General features: G+C 40.3%; 1 protein-coding gene across 2 annotated transcripts in view; it reads left to right on the forward strand.

The window, feature by feature from the left end:
- The window catches only part of LOC126092102 (origin recognition complex subunit 6), a 77906-nt gene that overhangs the window by 53502 nt on the left and 1700 nt on the right, over positions 1–22704 (forward strand). Inside the window, exons 5-6 of one of the 2 annotated variants that reach the window (XM_049907534.1) lie at positions 698–867; positions 20507–20658. In XM_049907534.1, the coding sequence (XP_049763491.1) occupies positions 698–867; positions 20507–20622 (286 nt within the window). In that variant the 3' untranslated portion in view covers positions 20623–20658. Of the gene's footprint in view, positions 1–697; positions 868–20506; positions 20853–22704 lie in introns of those variants that run through there. The other variant, XM_049907533.1, reaches the window with a different exon arrangement.

The raw sequence follows: 22704 nt of genomic DNA on the forward strand, positions 1-22704 counted from the left end.
TCCTGGGAAAACTTCCGTAGTTATTAGAGAGGAAACTGTACTCGTCCACACAAGCCAGGAGGTACGGAACTACCAATTAACTCAAAAAACAAGGAATAATAATAATAAACAGAAAGTATATAAAAGCTAGAAAACACAGTGCCTCTAGAGGTTGGGCGCGAAACTACACAGACGTCGTTTACAGTAATTACGACCGCACAGCACTGCACTGACACATGCGCACACACCACACACACCTGTGAGCTTGAATTAGTGCATGGCAGTGTTACTACAAAAGTCAATAAAAACCCAACTGTATTCTCACTCCTTCAGTCTGAATTGTTGACTACCCTCCATGCTGCTTGTGGCTTCTCAAGTGTACAAAACCTATTTGTGGCTTACATTTCATTGTTGATTTCCTTCTTGCACTATCCTAGTGATTATAATTTAATATGAAATGCTGGGCGACTTCAAACGTTATCTAACAATCTCCCTATTTAGTGCATCATTTTTCAGTAAGAAGGAATCTTTGGTCCTGAAGCTAATGTCTATGCCTTGCCTTCTGCTATTTTGTAAAGTATACTTTTACACCTTTACTGTAATTTAGTTTCTGAGATAATTATAAATGTACAACTTTCATGGCAATGGCACTGTTTGATCCATTAGTACTGCATAGCAGTCCTGCTTTTCTCATGACATTCAATCTTAATCTTTTCAGGGAAAGAAAAGTAAAGCTGCAGATGCGTAAATTCATGGAAATGTGTAATCTAAAAAAAAGTGGGTTTGTTAAGTTGGTTGCTGATTTTGACAAATCTGTTGCATCTATGAGAAGACAAAAAGAAGAACCTGCAGAACATGCACCATTATCAAAAGAAGTCAATCTGAATGGTAATGAACTGCATCTGATTGTTATTTTTTGTCATAAGTGGAGTTTAAATCATTGAGTCTCAATTTTTTATTGTGTAATTTTGCTTATAAAATGTCATTAGTGAACACCTGAAGTGTTAAATCAGGGGCTCTGTATAACTTGCCTTCATTTTATAGTAATAATCTTGAGAAAGCCAGAAAGAGATTTTTGTGGAATATAAAGGAATTGTGATCAAGGAGAAAAAAAAAAAAAAAACAAGCACACCTCATGCAAACAATGACCACCAACTCAGGCCAGAATGCAATTAGTCACGAAGGCTTTGGCCAAAATCTATATGTGAGCATCTTTTAAGTGTGCCTGACTGCAACTTGATGCATCTTCTTCATGGTAAGAAGCAGTCTGTCTTTCCCTGCATTGTTGATTCATTATTTTCATAGCTTTTCCTAAGTCATTACTGGAGTAGGCCGAGATTGTTTCGTGGGTGGGAAAGAGCAAATTCAAACATCTCCACAACATTTTAAAAGCTACATATGTTCTGTGTGTGATGCCAAAGGCAAACATGTCACGCAGTTCAGCCAGCCTTGACTGTGTGTGTTCGTTTGGCACAACTAGGATGCTTGAACTGGGGGCTGGACAGTGGTAACAATTCTCTGTAAACATATGCTCTTTGCGTACCCTGGTGAAGACCACTGAGTGCAATAATGGAATACACTGTTTCACAGAAAATTGGGATCTTTGTTCAACTTTAGACGATAACGATGTTACAAACCCTATATAAAGACAACCCCCCCCCCCCCCCTTTTTCAGTCTGTGTTGGGTACGTGCTGATGTGTTGGCTGCATGCTGATGGGGTGGTGGCTATTGAAAGATTTGTTATCAAAGCAACTTCTTTAAAACAAGCTACGTTTCAGTTGTTTTAGGCTTTCTCAGGTTTACGAGACAGGGACAGGATTCACTTTAAATTTCACTGCTGCTTGGGGGAGCACACCGTTTACCATTGTATCAAGTGAAAACACTCCTTACAAATAGTTGTGCCATCTACAACCAGTAACACCAACTGGTGAAAGAGGGCTTTTGATAATCAACAGAGCACAACTCAGAATGTATTTCTAACAGTTACAAAGAAACAGGTGTTGTCAATAATGTTTTACAACCATAAAAAGAGTACAGGATTTCATTTGAATAGGTTTTATTCCTTCTGTGGCCAATAGTCTGAAGTTGGTGGATTTTCTAAGAACTAGAACACTGCATGGGAAGATAGTTCCTTCCCATTGGACTTCACAAAGCCTGAGCATAAAACGCCAATTGCGCTGCTGCAGTGGTTAGCTCTCTTGACTTGCATTCTGGAGGATCGCACTTCATATATTCATCCAGTTGTTTAGATCGTCCATTGTTTTTGCAAATCACCTAAAGGTTGCAGGGTGATATCTTTGAAAAGGACACAACTCATTTTCTTCCCTACCCTTCCTCCAACTTGAGTGTGTACTTCTGTGTAGTTACAGGATGTTAAACCATCACTACCACCACCTCCTCCTCCTCCTCCTCCTCCTCCTCCTCCTCCTCCTCCCCTGCCACAGCACAGAGTACTACGTGAGTATCCAGCATTGATGGAGCTTCATCAAATTATCATCTATAGCAGTAATGTTGTCTCATGCATAGATTTAATATGCATTGATATTAAAGAGCTAAAAGAAGAATGTAAAAGGGACTGTATTGCTGATTTGTAGGATAAAATGAAGAAGATTGGCAACAAGCTTTGCTGAATGGCTACATTTGTGTGGCTGGTTTCACACAATTTATGATGAAGCTGTCCATTCCAAGGCCAACACACTACTTCAAATACTAGCACCAAGGAGAGATAGCATTATCATTTCAAGGGTAGGCTATCTGTGGGAAATACAAACTAATCACCAACTAGTCAACTATCCCTTGCACATGACCAAACAAGAGCATAATATTTTTGCATGGACACTCAATCTGGAGTCTAATCTGTGTAACAACATAACATTTGAAGAAACAAAAATACGAAAAATGACATTTATGAAGCAAATTATATATTCAGAAGTAAATACAGGTTATCATATTAAAAAGTCCTCTCTGTGTTTTGCTACATATTTTGCTTCTGTGATAAACACATCTTAGGGGAAAGGTTCCTAAACTCGGACCTTGTCAACACAAACTAGTATGAACACATGTAACTGAAATTTTTCATGCAAATGTGGATCTTTGCTAAACTCTGCAGTCCCCTTCATTCCACCTTCAAAAGTGATAGTCGTAGCTTCAATAGGACTCATCGTCTCCAGCCATACTGGCTTACTGAGAGCAAATGAGCCTACTTCAACCATCTCAAAAGACTCCCTCATTTCAATCAAGGAAATATCAGATGAAAGTGACAGAACACAAAAATGCCAGGTCCAATGGCATGAGAGCATAGTTTTATTTTTTTCTTTTTGAGTAAAAAACAGAGCACCTTACAGATGATATTGACACTGAAGTCAGCTAAAGAGAACCAGTAAGCTCCTCTGCGAGCTCTCCAACCATCACATTGTCCAGTCTTCAACAAATAGCAAGAGAGGAGAAAAATTGCTGACACCCACTAGGAAGCTCCTATCCTTCAGTTGAATATAAATTAGTTAAGGACACAAATGGAGAAATTGAAGTTACTAGAAAAGCTAACAAGAATTAAAGGATTTGGAAATTGGGCAGCCTGTCGCCCATGTTATTTGATCTTTATGTGAATAATTTAGGAGTAAGGGGGACCACTTACCAAATCATAGAAATCATAGGGGGGGGGGGGGGGGTACTTTGCTGGCTTTTGGACAAATACTTTAACAAACTAGAGTATGGAAGGGTTGATGGACTACCCCCCCCCCCCCCCACACACACACACACACACACACACACACACCTGCACAACTACAGTGTGTCATCTGAACACACTATGCTGTGATGGTTGCAGTTCATTGTGTGGACTGGCGTGGAATACGGGAGGGAGGGAGAGGCAGCAAGGTGCAAAGGTTAGGAATGCGACACACTATCACCGTAGCCAGTGAGTTCTTGCAACACAAGATGACAGTAATGATATGGTGGTTTGGATTGGGAGGGGATAAAAGGACAGAGGAAGGGGGCACTGGACTGCTCTGTAGCAGATGTGGGCGCAATGGATTAGCAGAGATTGTGACCAGGAGGTTTACAGGAGTGAAGGATGTGTTGCAAAGATAACTCTAGACTGTGTAACTCATAAAAGCTGGTATTGTGCCATTCAGATGGTACAGTTTGTAATGCAACTGTTGAACATGTTGTGGTGAGCAGCATGTTCCACTTCTGAATGATCAGCTCTTTTCTTGGCTATATTTTGGCAATGCCTATTCATCTTGGTGGACAGCTGGCTGGTGGTCATGCTGACATACAGTGCTGTGCAGAAATTGCAGCAGAGCTGGTGTATGACCTAACTGCTTTCAGAAGTGGTTCTACCTCTTATGGGATAGGATAAGCCTTTGAAGGGATTAGAGCGGGATCAGCCGGGTGAACCAGGCAGATCTCTCATTTGGGCCTTCCACAAGGCAAGGTTGTGGGAGAGGCATATGGACCAGGATGTTGTATAGGTTGGATGGATGGTGGAATACCACTTTAGGAAGGGTGGAAAGGATCTTGATGGGATGGTCCTCTTTCTTGGGCATGATGATCGGTAGTCGAAGCCCTGGCCATGGACATGATTGAGTTGCTGTAGTCCAGGATGATGATGTGTGGTCAGGATCGCATTCTACAGATGGCTTGTAAGGGTAATGTGAGAATGAGGAATGTGTGAGGATATGGCACAGGAAATCTGTTTGCAGACTAGGTTTGGGGGTTAGTGCCTGTCTGTGGAGGCTTTTGTGAGACCTTCAGCATACCGGGCAGCAGTATTCTCATCATTGTAGACATGCTGTCTGCAGGTGGCCAGGCTAAATGGGAGCAATTGTTTGGTGTGGAATTAGTGACAGCTGTCAAAATGCAGTTCGAGTCTGCTGTTGGTGGTTAGTGGGCTTGATATGGATAGAGGTATGTGTGGAGCCATCAGAGAGGTTAAGGTCAAGTGTTGAGGTTGCAGAAGAATGAGGATAAGGTACAGATCTTGAAGATATCAATGAATCTGAACCACACAAGGGACTTGGTGTTTTTGGAGGCCAGGAAGGTTCCTTCTAGACGGCCCATAAACAGGTCGGCACAGGAGGTGCTATGGAGGTGCCCATGACTGTACACCACAGATTTATTTATATATCTTCCCATCTAAGGAGAAATAGCTGTGCGTGAGAATGTAATTGAAAGGAGTTTAAGGAATGAGATAGAGGGTTTGGAGTTGGAAGAATATTAGGAGAGCTAGTGTACATAGCAGCAAGGTTATGGACTTGAGGGATGTTGGTGTGTAGAAAGATTGCATCAGCAGTGACGAGTAGGGATCCAGGTGGTTATGGGGCGGGGATGGTAGTGTCGATGAAGGATGTGGTTGTATCTTTGATATGAGACTAATTAGTTAAGAGCCAAGATTCTTTCAGTGGGAGCACAGGGAACCTATTGAGACATCCTGTATTGTTGGGGGTGTGAATTTTGTGAGCCTGTAGAATGTGGTTGTGTGAGGGGTCGTTTAGATGACAACTTTAGTCATCTAAACGACCCCTCACACAATGGGGGATGCGCTGCTGAGCACAACGTGCTTGAGTTCTGTGGCTGCTTCAAATCCATGCCATCTGGATCCTTCCCTTCAACACAAGCTTTTCTGAACTACACGGATGGGAGTTACACTTGCACCACATCCTTCAGTCCTGTAATACTGCTGGCCTCAATGTCCACTAACCCACTGCACCCAGACACTGTTCCGTCTCTCCTTTCTCTGCCTGTCTTCCCTCCAAGCACACATCTCCATGTCATCATCATCATCATCATCATCACTGTGCTACATGCGCCTTATGCCCTGTGTGTGTGTGTGTGTGTGTGTGTGTGTGTGTGTGTGTGATTATTGTTTTTTATCCATATTTGCTTTTAGTAGCTTAGTACAGGTGCTGAAGACTGTGATCTTGGCCCCTAAAATAGTTCTGTCATAATCAATATCATACTTGGATTCCTTCTTGCATTTTGTGTGAGCTGATATGCCATCTCCACCAATATCAGTGTCAGTTGAATTCTATGTTTCAACCATTTTCCATCAGTTTATCAGAACAGGGTGGAAATCAGTTTGAACGTACTTGATGGAAAAGCTGATGTAAGATTTCAAATATGCTCTTAGTAATCCACTAAGGGGAATTGTGCTTTGTTTACTGCAGTACCAATACATTTAATTTATGATACTAAATTGTGCTTTATTGTTTCATGTAGCCAAGGACAAGATTTTAAATGTATCAGCCAATATAGAATCCATGTTAAAATAGCTTTTTATATCAAGCACACATTTAAGTAACTTCCTGGCAGATCAGAACTGTGTGCTCAGGTTCGAGTCTCGGTCCAGCGCACAGTTTTACTCTACCAGTAAGTTTCATATCAGTGCACACTCTGCTGCAGAGTGAAATCTCATTCTGGACACATTCAAGTACATTTCGAAGAAAATTAAAAAAATTCATTCAGGTAAAGCTACTTCCTTTCAGCAGAATCTGATGCTATGTAACTTCATAGCAGTGAATCCAAGCACCTTTAGACTAAGATTTCAGACTAGTTCCTATACTCAGATTTTACCCTGTACAATTCATTGTCAATTCCAGAATGAGCACAATATATAGGGTAATAAAAAAGTTGTTTGATATGCTTACCACCTATTATGTGATAGTTATTTGAGTAAGATCGTTTAAGAGTTCATAAGCAATGTTAAAGGTGTCATCGAACTGGAGAGCTGGGAGCTATTTTTCATTATATTGAATTAGTCAGTCTATATACAGGGTGAAGTGAAATTCGTGCATTCGGGCTTTACAGCGCGAATACTCACATGCCAACGATAAAAAAAAAACATCTCTCTGGCGAGTACATCTGGCAGAAAAAGGACGTTAAAGAGTGGCAATCTGGCAACACTGTAACAACATGTAAGGTAACTACCTCTTGTCAGCACACATTAGTCGTGCTGTACAGTTGGTGTATTGGATAGTTTTGGGTTAACATGCAGTAATTGTCACCATGCCAAATGAAGCGACTATTCCTTTTATAGCCAGCAATAGCTTTGCTCATTCACTGTGACAAAGTAAATCTGTGACACCAACACATCAGCCCTTCTGTTTTTTGGAACTGGGTGTACCGGGCATTTGAGGGACCTTGCACTGTACTTGTCTGGAAGTTCTTGTAAAGGTTGCTGGTGCAGGAATGAGCTGCTCCTGTTCTGCGGATGTCACTTTTGTGTCCTCTATGTTCCAGTGCAGTGATGTGAGGTTAGTGAGGAGTGCACCTGTAGGTGTATGCATGTTTGAGCTGCTCTGTAGAAACTGTCTCCTCCTTGCTGCCATTATCAATTTTTAAATTGTGGTTTTCTGTTGAAACTACCTGATACGATCCAGAGTACAGAGAAATGAGTGATTTGAGTGATTTGCGCATTGCACCATCACTGAGCCACACGTGGTACTTTTGTACAGGTCTCTGTACACAAACATTATCCAGTTGCCATGTCTGACAATATTAGTGTGCTGAATGTTCCTCATTCTGGCACTGAGTTGTTGTGCGAACTGTGTACATAGCTCTGGAGCAACTGAGTGGGAGGAAACTGGCATGATTAATACTCCCAAAACCAGCAGCTGCTCCCCATTGACTAATTGTGCAGAGGATTATTGTATGTCTTCCTTCACCCTCAGTCTCAGTCCGACCATGACCAAAGGCAGTTCTTTGGTCCACAATGTTGCATTACACATTAGGACAGTTTTGAGCATGTGGTAGAATTACTCTTGTTTGCAGCTGCACGGCAGTAAAAGTTTGTGGAAAAGTTGACTTTCAAATTGCCTCCCACAATCTGTGATCACGTTTTGAGGAAGCCAAACCTGGAGAACTGTAAATGCACTAACGCCCTTGCAACCATCCCAGCAGATATGTCCTGGATTGGGATGACATCTCACCACTAGGTGAAATGATCAATGATAGTGAGTAAATAACATTGTCCCAAAGTGTGTGGGAGCAGATCCACGACGTCCACATGTATATGCGAAAATCCTGTTGGTGGCATTGGAAAGTGAGTGATTGGCAGGAAGACATTCCTGCCAATCTTATTACGCTGTCATAAAAGGCCACATCAGTTTGTCGAATACTATCTTGGCTGTAGATCAGATTCTTGGGTGTACCAAGTTATGGCAATGTTGTTCTGGTATCTAGGGTTGTTGCCTCTCCTTTGCTACATCACATCAAATTCTGTCGGGCACATTCGGAGCTGACAGATGCCAGAGCTGTTCACTGCTCCTCCATATGACAGCATAAGAGAGGATTTTCCTGTTGTTTAGATGCCAATTCTGCCCAGTGAATGTAGTTTAGAGTGGCACAGTTCTGAGGTAGGCAGTCTGTGACAGGATTATTTTTCCTGTTATGTGACACTTATCAATTGTAAACTGTGTGATGGCTCTTCCTGCCTACACTGTCGCAGTGAGCTGGGATGTGTGGCTCACTGAAAGATAGCTGCTAGCAGCTTGAGGTCCGTAAAAGTTGCAAATAGGCCAGAAATGCTTGATAGCTAAATAAATAACAAGTAACTCACAGTCGATAACACTTCATTTTTGCTACTCATGTGTTAAGTTCTTAGAAACAAATGCGAACAGCTGCCATTTGCCATCTACTTTTTGTTGAAGAGTTGCACCCACTGCTGTTTGGCTTGCATCAGTCACAAGCACCAAAGGGGTGCTCCATCTTGGGTGTTCCAGTGGTGTTTTCTGTGCCAGATGCTTCGTGAAGAAAGCTGCTTCAGCCTCTGGTCTCCACATTAAGTCCATGATGGTGGCACACTGTCTTGTATTTGGCAGAGATAACTGAAAATGATATTGTGACAATTTTATTGCTGCTATATTATTTCTTTTAATAATAATAATACCCGTGGAGGCCCGGGAAAAGAATAGGCCTCCGGTATGTTCTGCCAGTCGTAAAAGGCGACGAAAAGAACAAACCACTAATAGAGCTAACCCCCCTTTTAGTGTGATTAGTTGGTTCAGGACAGAACCAATGAAGGCTCGGATTCATGATTGCAATACAGGATCAAACAATAAACACCAGATATTACAGCAAGCATATTATTGAAGATCCCAATACCACAACAGATAAATGCAGACTTTGCAAACAACAAATAGAAACAGTAGATCACATCACAAGCGGATGTACAATACTAGCAAATACAGAATATCTGGTGTTTATTGTTTGATCCTGTATTGCAATCATGAATCCTTCCGTCTCACTGTATATATTGCCTTTTCTTAGCCATGTGTTGGATGCATCTTGATCGATGTGTGGCTGTGTTAGGTGATACGGGTGCTTGCCATGTAGTGTTTTCTTTTTCCAATTTACTTTCTTTGTATCTGTTGATGTTATGTGATCTAAAGGGTTGTAGAAGTGGTTATGAAATTGCAATGGTGTAGCCGATGTATTTATATGAGTGATTGCTTTGTGTATTTTGCTAGTTTCTGCTCGTCCTATAAAGAATTTTCTTAAATTGTCTACCTGTCCATAAGGTAGGTTTTTTATGTCGATGAATCCCCTTCCTCCTTCCTTTCTGCTTAATGTGAATCTTTCTGTTGCTGAATGTATGTGATGTATTCTATATTTGTGGCATTGTGATCGTGTAAGTGTATTGAGTGCTTCTATGTCTGTGTTACTCAATTTCAGTACTCCAAATGAATAGTTCAATATTGGTATAGTGTATGTATTTATAGCTTTTGTTTTGTTTGTTGCTGTCAATTCTGTTTTCAGTATTTTTGTTAGTCTTTGTTTATATTTTTCCTTTAGTTCTTCTTTAATATTTGTATTATCTATTCCTATTTTTTACCTGTATCCTAGATATTTATAGGCATCTGTTTTTTCCATCGCTTCTATGCAGTCGCTGTGGTTATCCAATATGTAATCTTCTTGTTTAGTGTGTTTTCCCTGGACTATGCTATTTTTCTTACATTTGTCTGTTCCAAAAGCAATATTTATATCATTGCTGAATGCTTCTGATATCTTTAGTAATTGGTTGAGTTGTTGATTTGTTGCTGCCAATAGTTTTAAATCATCCATGTATAGCAAATGTGTGATTTTGTGTTGGTATGTTCCAGTAATATTGTATCCATAACTTGTATTATTTAGCATGTTGGATAGTGGGTTCAGAGCAAGGCCGAACCAGAAAGGACTTAATGAGTCTCCTTGGTATATTCCACGCTTAATCTGTATTGGCTGTGATGTGATATTATTTGAATTTGTTTGGATATTAAGTGTGGTTTTCCAATTTTTTTCATTACTATGTTTAGGAACTGTATCAATTTAGGATCTACTTTGTATATTTCCAATATGTGTAGTAACCATGAGTGGGGTACACTATCAAAAGCTTTTCGGTAATCAATGTATGCGTAGTGTAGCAACGTTTGTTTAGTTTTAGCTTGATAAGTCACCTCTGCATCTATTATCAGTTGCTCTTTACATCCTCGTGCTCCTTTGCAACAGCCTTTTTGTTCTTCATTTATAATTTTGTTCTGTGTTGTATGTGTCATTAGTATCTGTGTAATGACTGACGTTAATATTTTGTATATTGTTGGTAGACATGTTATGGGGCGATATTTTTCTGGGTTTGCTGTGTCTGCTTGATCTTTAGGTTTCAGGTAAGTTATTCCGTGTGTGAGTGTATCAGGGACTGTGTATGGGTCTGCAATGTAACTGTTAAATAATTTAGTTAGATGTGGATGTGTTGAGGTGAACTTCTTTAGCGAGAAATTTGCTATTTTATGTTTTCCAGGGGCTTTCCAATTGTGCGTAGACAGGGTGTATACAGCCCGGGACATCCGGGAGATCTGGGAAAAACCCGGGAATTTTTTCATCCGGGACAAATGCGGGAAAAACCCGGGAATTTTTTAGAATTCCGGGATTTTTCATTGTTTTAGATTTCAGTTAAAGTCTTATAGGTTTGACGTGTAAGATCTGATACGCTGACAAAGAACTATAGTCCACTAATGCTGAATAATACTCCAGCAATGAAACATAAATCAGAGAGTAACACCAAAATAAAAGTTTAGTTGCGTAGAAAATGGGTAATTTACACAATTTACAGACCAGTTTGCCGACACCGAAAAGTGTCAAAGGCTTTAGGTCGAAGATTATGCAGTACGTCCGTAATAACTAACGTGCATTCGATGTGCGTGACGTCTCAATTGTTTACATTCCTAACAGATCACCAGAAAATATTACGAATAGTGGCTTGAGATGCGTTACTTTCAAAGTAAATTTCCACGAAAGATGATTTATGTTACGTGTGAGAATGTGCAGTGAATTTCTTAAATCACAGGGCATTATAACTCTCATTCAAAACGTTAACAGTTTGAGGATTAGCCATTTGAGAAATGTCGGGCCCAGAAGATAAGTCATTTATGTCAGTATTTAAAATTTTACCGGCACATTTGTATTTGATATGACTTAACGTGTAACACACGCTAAAAAAAGATGGAGCTTCAAGTTAGTTTTCATATTTAATGTTGTTCTTTCATAGATAAAAAATTATGCAGTCGATGGCAAAAAGTGTAATTGACCTTCAAAAAAATGTGCATAATGTGTTACTGACCAATGTCAGAAGTATCTTCATGCCAGAACACTTCGACTTTTCTACGCAACTGATAATCATTTTGGCACGATTTTAATTGCCAAATTAGAGCCTGTCAGTAGGCCTACGGACTTCCTATCATTGTAGGACTAATAACAGTGGATGCCAATGAACGATGCAATTCTCGTCCGGACATACACATCTACTTACGAGTTAACCGGTGTAGAAACGCACTTTGCTGAGTTGAGCGAGCTCGGCTTATCTTCGTAACGTACGCGCCGCGGCCTGTCTTTCTCGTAGGCCTCGTGCTCTAACTGCCGTCATTTGCTAGCGAGATCACGTGACATGAGCTATGACTGGATGACAAAAGTGCATCGCTCCACGCAATCTCTATTTTATAGTTTCGGAAGCTTCCATGCTGTAATTTGTGGAATTTGTGTATATACTTTCGCAATACGAAAATAAACTCTGTGTATATTGTCCCGCATCAAACAACTTCCCAAACGCATTGTTTTTCCTGGATTTCGTTTCCTAGAGTGCTGGGACGTCCTCCGCCGATATAAGGCCTTTACGATTCAAAGGACTGATAGGTTTTACAGCTCCGAGGGAATGTATACTGATACTTAACACGGATATATTTTCACCCGCTTTATACGTAATTTCATCCGGGAGAAATTGTGTTTTTAACCGGGAAATCCGGGAAAATTCCGGGAATATTTTTTTCTTGTCCACGTAGACACCCTGGTAGAATTAATTGCTCGGGGGACTTCATGTTGCAAAATTATCACTTCAGGCATTTGTGGTATCATCTTGTATGTGTCTGTTTCTGCTTAACTATTTGTAGTATCGTTCCCAGAACTGATCATGGTCCTCTGGTTTGGAGCCGAGTAGAAGGCTTAAACCAGAGGCTCAGATGATTCTGCGGAGATCTGGGGTGCAAATTTCTCGACCTCCGCTATCGGGTGTAGAAATGTAGGGTCACCCTGAATAGGTCAGGCGTGCACTACAAGCAGGAAGCGGCTACAAGGGTAGCGGAGTACATGTGGAGTGCACATGTGGGTATTTTAGGTTAGAGAATTCCCTCTCTAGGCCCGACAAGACGCCTTCTGAGACATGACAAGGTGGTGGTAGTCAAAATGCAACAGGGAATAACAATATTAACGTGCTAATAGTAAACTGCAGGAGCATACATAGAAAGGTCCCAGAACTGCTCTCATTAATAAACGGGCACAGCGCCCACATAGTACTAGGGACAGAAAGTTGGCTGAAACCAGATGTAAACAGTAATGAAATTCTGAACTCAGATTGGAATGTATATCGCAGAGACAGGCTGGACAGTGAAGGGGGAGGTGTGTTTATAGCGATAAAAAATACAATAGTATCGAAGGAAATTGACGGAGATCCGAAATGTGAAATAATTTGGGTGAAGGTCACGGTTAAAGCAGGCTCAGACATGGTAATTGGACGTCTCTATAGGCCCCCTGGCTCAGCAGCTGCTGTGGCTGAGCACCTGAAGGATAATTTGGAAAATATTTCGAGTAGATTTCCCCACCATGTTATATTTCTGGGTAGAGATTTTAATTTGCCGAATGCAGACTGGGAGACCCAAACGCTCATAACGGGTGGCAGGGACAAAGAATCCAGTGAAATTTTTTTTAAGTGCTTTATCTGAAAACTACCTTGAGCAGTTAAACAGAGAACCGACTCGTGGCGATAACATATTAGACCTTCTGGTGATAAACAGACCCGAACTATTTGAAACAGTTAACTCAGAACAGGGAGTCAGCGATCATAAAGCGGTTACTGCATCGATGATTTCAGCTGTAAATAGAAATATTAAAAAAGGTAGGAAGATTTTTCTCTTTAGCAAAAGTGACAAAAAGCAGATTACAGAGTACCTGACGGATCAACACAAAAGTTTTGTCTCAAGTACAGATAGTGTTGAGGATCAGTGGACAAAGTTCAAAACCATCGTACAAAATGCGTTAGATGAGTATGTGCCAAGCAAGTCCGTAAGAGATGGAAAAGAGCCACCGTGGTACAACAACCGAATTAGAAAACTGCTGCGGAGGCAAAGGGAACTTCCAAGCAAACATAAATATAGCAAAAGCCTTGCAGACAAAAAAAATTACGTGAAGCGAAATGTAGTGTGATGAGGGCTATGCGAGAGGCGTTCAGTGAATTCGAAAGTAAAGCTCTATGTACTGACTTGGCAGAAAATACTAAGAAATTTTGGTCTTATGTCAAAGCAGTAGGTCAGGGCTTAACAACTGGCCGGTTTTGAGCGTGAGTACTCGCATATGCTCAGGCACGTGCTTGCGAGCAGGTGCAAGGTCGCGGAGTAGGGAGGGAGGGGAAATGCGCGCGCACGTTTCAATAGGGCCGCAGCGTGCCTATTGAATTCGCACCGACTGTGTAACGTTTAAAGTACTACGATCAGATCTAACAGTCACTTCGCTGGTTAAGAATCATGTCAGGTCGCCGTTGTGTAACCCCAACCATGCTTTCGCAGTTCAACCCCTATTGGGAGGAATTGTATCTGTTTACAGAAAAAGATAGTGTTGCAAAACATTTAGTATGTCACAAAACGCTGAATTCTTTTAGGAAATTTAATTTGCAGCAACATTATATGTTGTACCACGCGAAAGACTACGGAAGTGGAAAATGTGATGGACCAGATAGTGCACAGGAAGTTATTAAACTTTAAAGGAAGCTATCCGAAGAAGATCTGGCCGACTAAGAAAAACCAACTGAGGCAGCTCTCAGAGTGAGTTACAAAATTGCTTTGCTTTTAGCAAAAACCCTGCGCCCCTTCACTGATGGCGATTTAATAAAAGAATGTTTGGTAGTTGCAGCGGAACATTTTTGTCCATCTCAAGTTGAACAGTTTTGGATTGTGCCATTATCTAACATGATCATTATGCGTCGCATACAGGACATGGCAGACGACGTCCAGAGCCAGCTTGCAAATAACTGTAACGATTTTATAGCGTATTCTCTAGCTCTGGACGAAAGTGTTGATATCACTGGACCAGTGCAGGTTGCCATATTTATTAGAGGTGTTAGTAGAGATCTTCAGGTTAGGGAGGAGCTCCTCGATGTAGTAGCCATGAAGAACACTACAACCGGAGGTGATATTTTACGTAGTGTTGAAAATATAGGATTGTCGTGGAATTCTTTAGTTTCAGTGTCTACACACAGTGCACCAGCGATTACAGGGAAAAAATCAGGTTTCGTTGCGCTGTTGAAGGAGAAAATGCAAAACCTGACCATGCCGAATGAAATAAGGGGCATTCACTGTGTGATCCACCAGGAAAACTTTTGTGCAAAGAGTATCACTCTAAAAAATGTGATGAGTGTTGTTCGTACAACTAATTATATAAGGAAGCATGGGCTGCAACACAGACAATTTAAAAGCTTTCTTGAGGTTGTAGAAAGCCAGTATGGTAGCCTGCCTTATGACAGCGAGGTCCGCTGGCTTAGTCGTGGCGAATTATTGAATCGATTTTTTTGTCTATTAGATGAGATAAATATGTTCATGGAAATAAATAACGTGTGTTCCTGAATTGAAATAGCCTTCATGGAACTGTGATCTCGCATTGTTAGCAGATTTAACTAGCCATCTGTATGCTTTGAACGTTTCACTACAAGGTAAAGATCTGCTAATTACTCATTTCATAGATCGAATACGAGCTTTTAAAATGAAATTGACACTTTGGGTGAGTCAGCTGGAAACAGGAAATCTAGCTCATTTTCCTAAATTATCATCCATGAAAGATGTTCACAAAGACTGTGAACGTTATTCACATAGTTTAGTTGCCCTTAAGGAAGAATTTGATCAACGCTTTCAAGATCTGACAGCACTAGACAGTGATTTTGATCTGTTCTCCTCTCCATATTCAGCGAATATTGAAGAGATTCTTCCTGAGCTGCAACTAGAAATTAATGACCTGCAGTGTGACAGAGAATACAGAGACAAATTTCAGAACAAGAAAAACATTTTGGAATTCTACGGTCACTTCCCTCAGGATAGATTTCCTCGTTTGCACAAACTGGCGGCTACAATAATATCAATGTCCGGTTCCACGCATGTTTGTGAACAACCGTTTTCTGCAATGAAATGTAACAAGACACGCCTGAGAAACGCATTGTCTGATTGAAATTTAAACTGCACGCTGCGCCTACAATGCACAAGAACAATTACTCCGAACAGAGTCGTAATTGTAAATGGCAAAAAGTACAAGATAACTGAGAACACTTCAGTGACACCTTATATTGTGTAACAGTTCACAAATTAATACGAATGTAGAGCCATACACTAAGCTAATAAAATTATGTGGCACATGTACATTCTCCTTTATTTGCTTCATTTGTCACAGTAATAATTCGTGAGTGATATCCCTGCAGGTGGCCGCGGATTTACATTGCCTGGTGGCAGCTGTTGTGTGCCCCACGCGACTCTCCCCACTCTCCTCTCTGGTCCGGTAGTGGGGGTAGCGTGCTCGCGCTGCTCCGTGCTCTCGCCTTGCTGCTCACAGCTTGCTCCATGAGCACTATGTTGTGAAGCCCTGTGGTAGGTGGATCAAAACAAAATGTCCAGACACTCTCTGACCAAAATGGTACTGAAACAGAGGATGACAGGCTAAATGCCGAAATACTAAATGTCTTTTTCCAAAGCTGTTTCACAGAGGAAGACTGCACTGTAGTTCCTTCTCTAGATTGTCGTACAGATGACAAAATGGTAGATATCGAAATAGACGACAGAGGGATAGAGAAACAACTAAAATAGCTCAAAAGAGGAAAGGCCGCTGGACCTGATGTGACACCAGTTCAATTTTACACAGAGTACACAAAGGAACTTGCCCCCCTTCTTGCAGCGGTGTACCGTAGGTCTCTAGAAGAGCGTAGCATTCCAAAGGATTGGAAAAGGGCACAGGTCATCCCCGTTTTCAAGAAGGGACGTCGAACAGATGTGCAGAACTATAGACCTATATATCTAACGTCAATCAGTTGTAAAATTTTGGAACACGTATTATGTTCAAGTATAATGACTTTTCTGGAGACTAGAAATCTACTCTGTAGGTACCAGCATGGGTTTCGAAAAAGACGGTCATGTGAAACCCAGCTCGCACTATTCGTCCACGAGACTCAGAGGGCCATAGACACGGGTTCACAGGTAGATGCCGTGTTTCTTGACTTCCAAAAGGCGTTCGATACAGTTCCCCACAGTCGTTTAATAAACAAAGTAAGAGCATATGGACTATCAGACCAATTGTGTGATTGGATTGAAGAGTTCCTAGATAACAGAACACAGCATGTCATTCTCAATGGAGAGAAGTCTTCTGAAGTAAGAGTGATTTCAGATGTGCCGCAGGGGAGTGTCTTAGGACCATTGCTATTCACAATATACATAAATGACCTTGTGGATGACATCGGAAGTTCACTGAGGCTATTTGCAGGTGATGCTGTGGTGTATCGAGAGGTTGTAACAATGGAAAATTGTACTGAAATGCAGGAGGATCTGCAGCGAATTGACGCATGGTGCAGGGAATGCCAATTGAATCTCAATGTAGACAAGTGTAATGTGCTGCTAATACAAAGAAAGATAGATCCCTTATCATTTAGCTACAAAATAGCAGGTCAGCAACTGGAAGCAGTTAATTCCATAAATTATCTGGGGGTATGCATTAGGAGTGATTTAAAATGGAATGATCATATAAAGTTGATCGTTGGTAAAGCAGATGCCAGACTGAGATTCATTGGAAGAATCTTAAGGAAATGCAATCTGAAAACAAAGGAAGTAGGTTACAGTACGCTTGTTCGCCCACTGCGTGAATACTGCTCAGCAGCGTGGTATCCGTACCAGATAGGGTTGATAGGAAGAGATAGAGAAGATCCAACGGAGAGCAGCGCGCTTCGTTACAGGATCATTTAGTAATCGCGAAAGCGTTACGGAGATGATAGATAAACTCCAGTGGAAGACTCTGCAAGAGAGACGCTCAGTAGCGAGGTACGGGCTTTTTTTAAAGTTTCGAGAACATACCTTCACCAAAGAGTCTAGCAGTATATTGCTCACTCCTACGTATATCTCGCGAAGAGACCATGAGGATAATATCAGAGAGATTAGAGCCCACACAGAGGCACAACGACAATCCTTCTTTCCACGAACAATACGAGACTGGAATAGAAGGGAGAACCAATAGAGGTACTCAAGGTACCCTCCGCCACACACCGTCAGGTGGCTTGCGGAGTATGGATGTAGATGTAGATGTAGATATCCACCGTGCATGCCTGTTATGTTGTACCGTGTTTGACCATATGTTGCTCCAGAAGTGTTCAATGTCTGTTATGTTTGGTGGGTTGTCTATTTTAATGTGTGTGTTATCTGTTGTCTGATAAAATTTCTTGTGGTTTGTGTTGAATGTTTGATTTTGTTTCCTTCTATTTTCACTTTCTTTGTATCTTCTAAGTCATTTGGCCAATGCTTGTAATTTCTGCTTCTTTTCATCTAATTGCTCTATCGCTTCTTGTTGTGAGGTTTATTGGTTTTCATTTTTTGTGTGATATTTCATTTCTTGTAAATTGTGTTAGCTGTCCGATGTCTTTTCTCAGTTTTTCTATTCTGATCTGTAGCCTGTGTTGCCATGCTGGTTTTGTGGGTTTCTTCTGTGTGTTGGTTTGTTCTGATCTCTGCCTAGTGTGTATATTTAGTGTAGTGAATGCTCCTATATAAACCAGTAGTTGTAACTCTTCCATAGTTGTATTTTCATTGATTTTGTTGTGTATGATTGTGTTGATAGTTGTTATTGTTGTTTCGACTTGTGGGTTATTTGGTGGTCTATGCAACAATGGTCTAGTGTCAGTATTTCTGTCTTTGTATTCTAGATATGTTAGCTGAAATTTTTCTTATATATCTAATATGTGTGTCACTTTGTGTTCTATTTGTGCTTGTTCTGGTGGCCGTCTTAACATTTCGTTTTCCTCTGATTGTTTAATTGATGCGTGTTGTTCTTTGTTTGTTTGCTCTGGGATGTTTGAGTCCATTACTGTATTTTCTTCTTCTTCTTCTTCTTTTTCTTCTTCTTCTTCTTCTGATTGCACATTATTTTGTTACAGTATTTGTTGTACTTGTTGTTTGATGTTTTCTAATTCTGACTGGGGTATCCTGTTATTTTTGATTATTACATGGATCTGATCAGCTAGTCGTTGTTCTGTTAAAAATTTTAATTCTGGGTACTGGTAATAAATGTTGTGTATACTTGTGATCTGTATCCAGTTGTGTTGGTTCCTAAGTTTGTTGCTTGGTAATAACAGAACATGAGGTGTCGGTTAACTTCATCTGACCACCTCATCCTCTGTCTTTGTTTTCCATCTAGAGTGGTTGCAGGAAGTATATCCTGTAAAACATCTCTATTTCGATTTAAATCATTTTCCGTGTGGCTAGCAGTGTCGTTACCATTGTGGACAGGCATAGGGTTAAAGCTTCGTCCCCGACCATGACAGCGCTTGTCCGAGGCTTCATTAGTTCTGCCCTGAACCAACTAATCACACTAAAAGGGGGGTTAGCCCTATTAGTGGTTTGTTCTTTTCGTCGCCTTTTATGACTGGCAGAACAAACCGGAGGCCTATTCTTTTCCAGGGCCTCCACGAGGTTTATTATTATTATTATTATTATTAGCATCATCTTCATTATTGTTATTATTATTATTATTATTATTAGCATCATCACCATTATTGTTATTATTTACATACTGAAGGTGGTTGAAAAAGTAGTGGTGATGAAGCAGTCTGTTGCAATAATGGAAAAATGTCAGAAGTATTAGTGACATAGAGATTAATTCGCTTTAGACATCTTTCACGGAATGAGTGGGAACAGGTTAATAAAGGTAATGTGCCCAGAATTCTGGAAACATCCCCTAGGCTGTGGCTAAGCCATGTCTCCACAATATCATTTCTTTCAGGAGTGCTAGTTCTGCAAGGTTCGCAGGAGAGCTTATGTTAAGTTTGGAAGGTAGGAGTCGAGGTACTGGCAGAAGTAAAGCTGTGAGGACAGGGTGTGAGTCGTGCTTGGGTAGTTCAGTTGGTAGAGCACATGCCCGCAAAAGGCAAAGGTCCCGAGTTCGAGTCTCGGTCCGGCACACGGTTTTAATCTGCCAGGAAGTTTCAAAGGTAATGTGCATTTTAATCTGATAAAAGAAATGAACTATAGTCCAGAGCAAAGGAGCAAAAAAGATCTGAAAATAAATAATATTCATTAGTCACAAATAAAGAAAAAAATCCTTAAAGAAGGTGGTAAACTTAGAATAAACAATAGCAACTACGGGTTGCAGTATCAGACCAGAATTCTGCTCTGAGCTGCCAGAGTTGGCAATCTTGTGCATGAGGTGTGCTTGTTCGTGTGAATGAGTGGTGTGTTTTTCTCCTTCTTTTTTAGACGAAGACTGGCCGAAAGCTTATGTGTAAGTGTCTTTTAATTGTCGCTATTTGCAACTTAACATGTCATCTTTACAGTAAGCCACAATCTGTCTTTTCCTACAATGTTGTTATTAAAATTAGAATAATTTCAACATAGGAAAACCAATATAACAGGAGTTATATGGACATCAGAAAGAAAACACTGTGCAGAGTTGATAAGAGAATATTGAAAGAGCCAGAACCAACAAAGAAAGAAAGTGAATCAACGGTATTCGAATGAAAGTACTCTTTAAATGGAGAACCGACTTTAAAAGTGTTGTCTGTAGTTTCCTTGATCATTAACTTTTAATTGTCTTCCACGTACATCTATGATCTCTATGCTCCTTGTCTTTCCACCCACACTTTCATGTATCCTTTTCCCTTCTCACTCTGTTGTGCTATTATTGTGTGTTTTTAATAGAGGTCAGTAGGAAACTACATATGCCTGTTATATTTTGCAAAAACTGGTACCCTTTTAGCAGTCAATTCACTTCTTTCAGATTTGCAGAAAGCAGTGAAAAGAAGAAGTCAATCACCTCCAAAAGAGGAGGAAAGCTATTCTGACTGGAAGAGAAGAATGCTGCAGGAAATAAATGAATCATCAGAAGACTGCTGATGTGTTCATAGGAAGAACAAGGAAGATTAACATATTGTCAGTTGCTTGTTGGTGTTTCAGAAAGATATTTGTGCATGCAATTAACAACAAGCTAATTTTCTTTGTTCTTTGTATATTTTTATGTACAGTGATTTCATGTGCAAATAATGTATTTTATTATTGTTTATGTCCTGAAATTATGATAAATAGAGCACTTTCCTTATTATTTCTTTAGTTACTTTCTTCTCAACCTGATATCCAGTTTATTTTCTTGGGATGTTCTGTATGATTTCCTCTAATACAAACAGTTGTTGTACCACCTGTACTTCACTGATTCATATCCATGCACCTCCTGTTTCTAACGTGTTGTGATATTGTTCATTACCATATGAAAGGTGTACATGCAAGACTTAAAAAAAGCACCCATCCACCATATCTGTGTACAGTCCTTTCGCTTAGTATCAGTATATTTGTGAATGTTTTTGCAGTGTTTTTCGTATTTGTTGTTCTGGTCATATGTAATCCGGTCAGGCTAAATAAGCAATAAGCAAACATCCTACACCATCAGTGTCAACTGTGAAAATAGCCATGGCATATGAGGTTTCACCCCCTCCCCTCCACCTCTCCCAAGAGAGGAGGGGAGGGCTTCCCCCTTCCCCCCACCCCATCAGGCTTATGGCTGGTATGTTGTGGCCTGCAACAGCTTCCCCTTCTGTGTCTGTGTCTATATCTCAGAGTTGCATTTACATCCAGTGTCCTTGATTATTTGTTGGATCTACGTCTACATCTATACCCTGCAGACCACCATGAGGTGTATGGCAGAGGATACATCCAGTTATTTGGGTTTCTTGCTGTTCCATTCACATATGGAGCATGGGAAGAATGATTGTTTGAATGCTTCTGTGTGTACTGTAATTATTCTAATCTTGTCCTCGTGATCCCTATGTGAGCGATACGTAGGGGTTTGTAGTATATCCCTAGAGTCATTTAAAGCCAGTTCTTGAAACTTTGTTGGTAGACTTTCTTGGGATAGTTTATGTCTATCTTCTAGAGAGTACCAGTTCAGTTTCTTCAGTATCTCTTGACACTTTCCTATGGGCCAAAAAACCTGTGACCATTCATGCGGTCCTTCTCTGTATTCATTCAATATCCCCTGTTAGTTCTATTTGATGTGTGTCCCACACATTTGAGCAATATTTTAGAACTGGTTGCACAAGTAATTTGTAAGCAATATCCTTTGTAAACGATTGCACTTCCCCAGTATTCTATCAATAAACCAAAGTCTACTACCTGCTTTACCTACAACTGAGCCTATGTGATCATTCCGTTTCATGTCCCAAAAAAGTGTTACACCCAGGTATGAATCCATCAGTGACTCCGTGATAATGTAGTCATAGGATACTATGTTTTTTCATTGTGTGATGTGCACAATTTTACGTTTTTGAATATTTAAAGCAAGTTGACAATCTTTGCATCACTTTGAAATCTTATCACAATCTGGCTTAATACTTGAAGAATCAATGGGAAAAATGGTGGATGTCACTTTTTTGTCGAAAATGAGTTAGGAGTGGTAATGCAGAACTGAAGACACAGAATGCACATACAGTGTTATACAGCAAGGACACTGATAATGATTGTGTAGTAATGATCTGAAAATTATCTATGAATGGAAACAGTGCTAGATGTCAATTGTAGTGTAGGGAAAAATGATGAATGTCATTCCAGCATGTTTCCAAATCTGTTTCTTTTATTCTGTATTCCTTGCAAACTCTGCTGGCAGCCCCGCTATTATTGTTCTCAGTATTTTGTTTTTATAACTATCACCCTATGGACGTCATTTATTTGCAAGACAATAAAATGGGAAATGTAGAAGATGACATAGATGACTGTAAATGTATGTAACAGAGAGAAGTCTTTTAAGAAGAGAAGAAGCTATGGCAGAATGTTCAAGCTAATGGTGACACTGAGTTTATCGTCTCATGGCTTCGACCAAGACTATAAGTGTAAGTCATTAAAATGTTTGAAAATTTGTGTGTTGAACAGATATCACAAATTCTTAAAGAATTTTATCAAATGAGATGTTACGATGAGCAAAATTTTTTC

This window comes from Schistocerca cancellata, chromosome 7, assembly GCF_023864275.1.
Source record: "Schistocerca cancellata isolate TAMUIC-IGC-003103 chromosome 7, iqSchCanc2.1, whole genome shotgun sequence".
In the NCBI taxonomy this organism is placed as follows: Eukaryota; Metazoa; Arthropoda; class Insecta; order Orthoptera; family Acrididae; genus Schistocerca; species Schistocerca cancellata.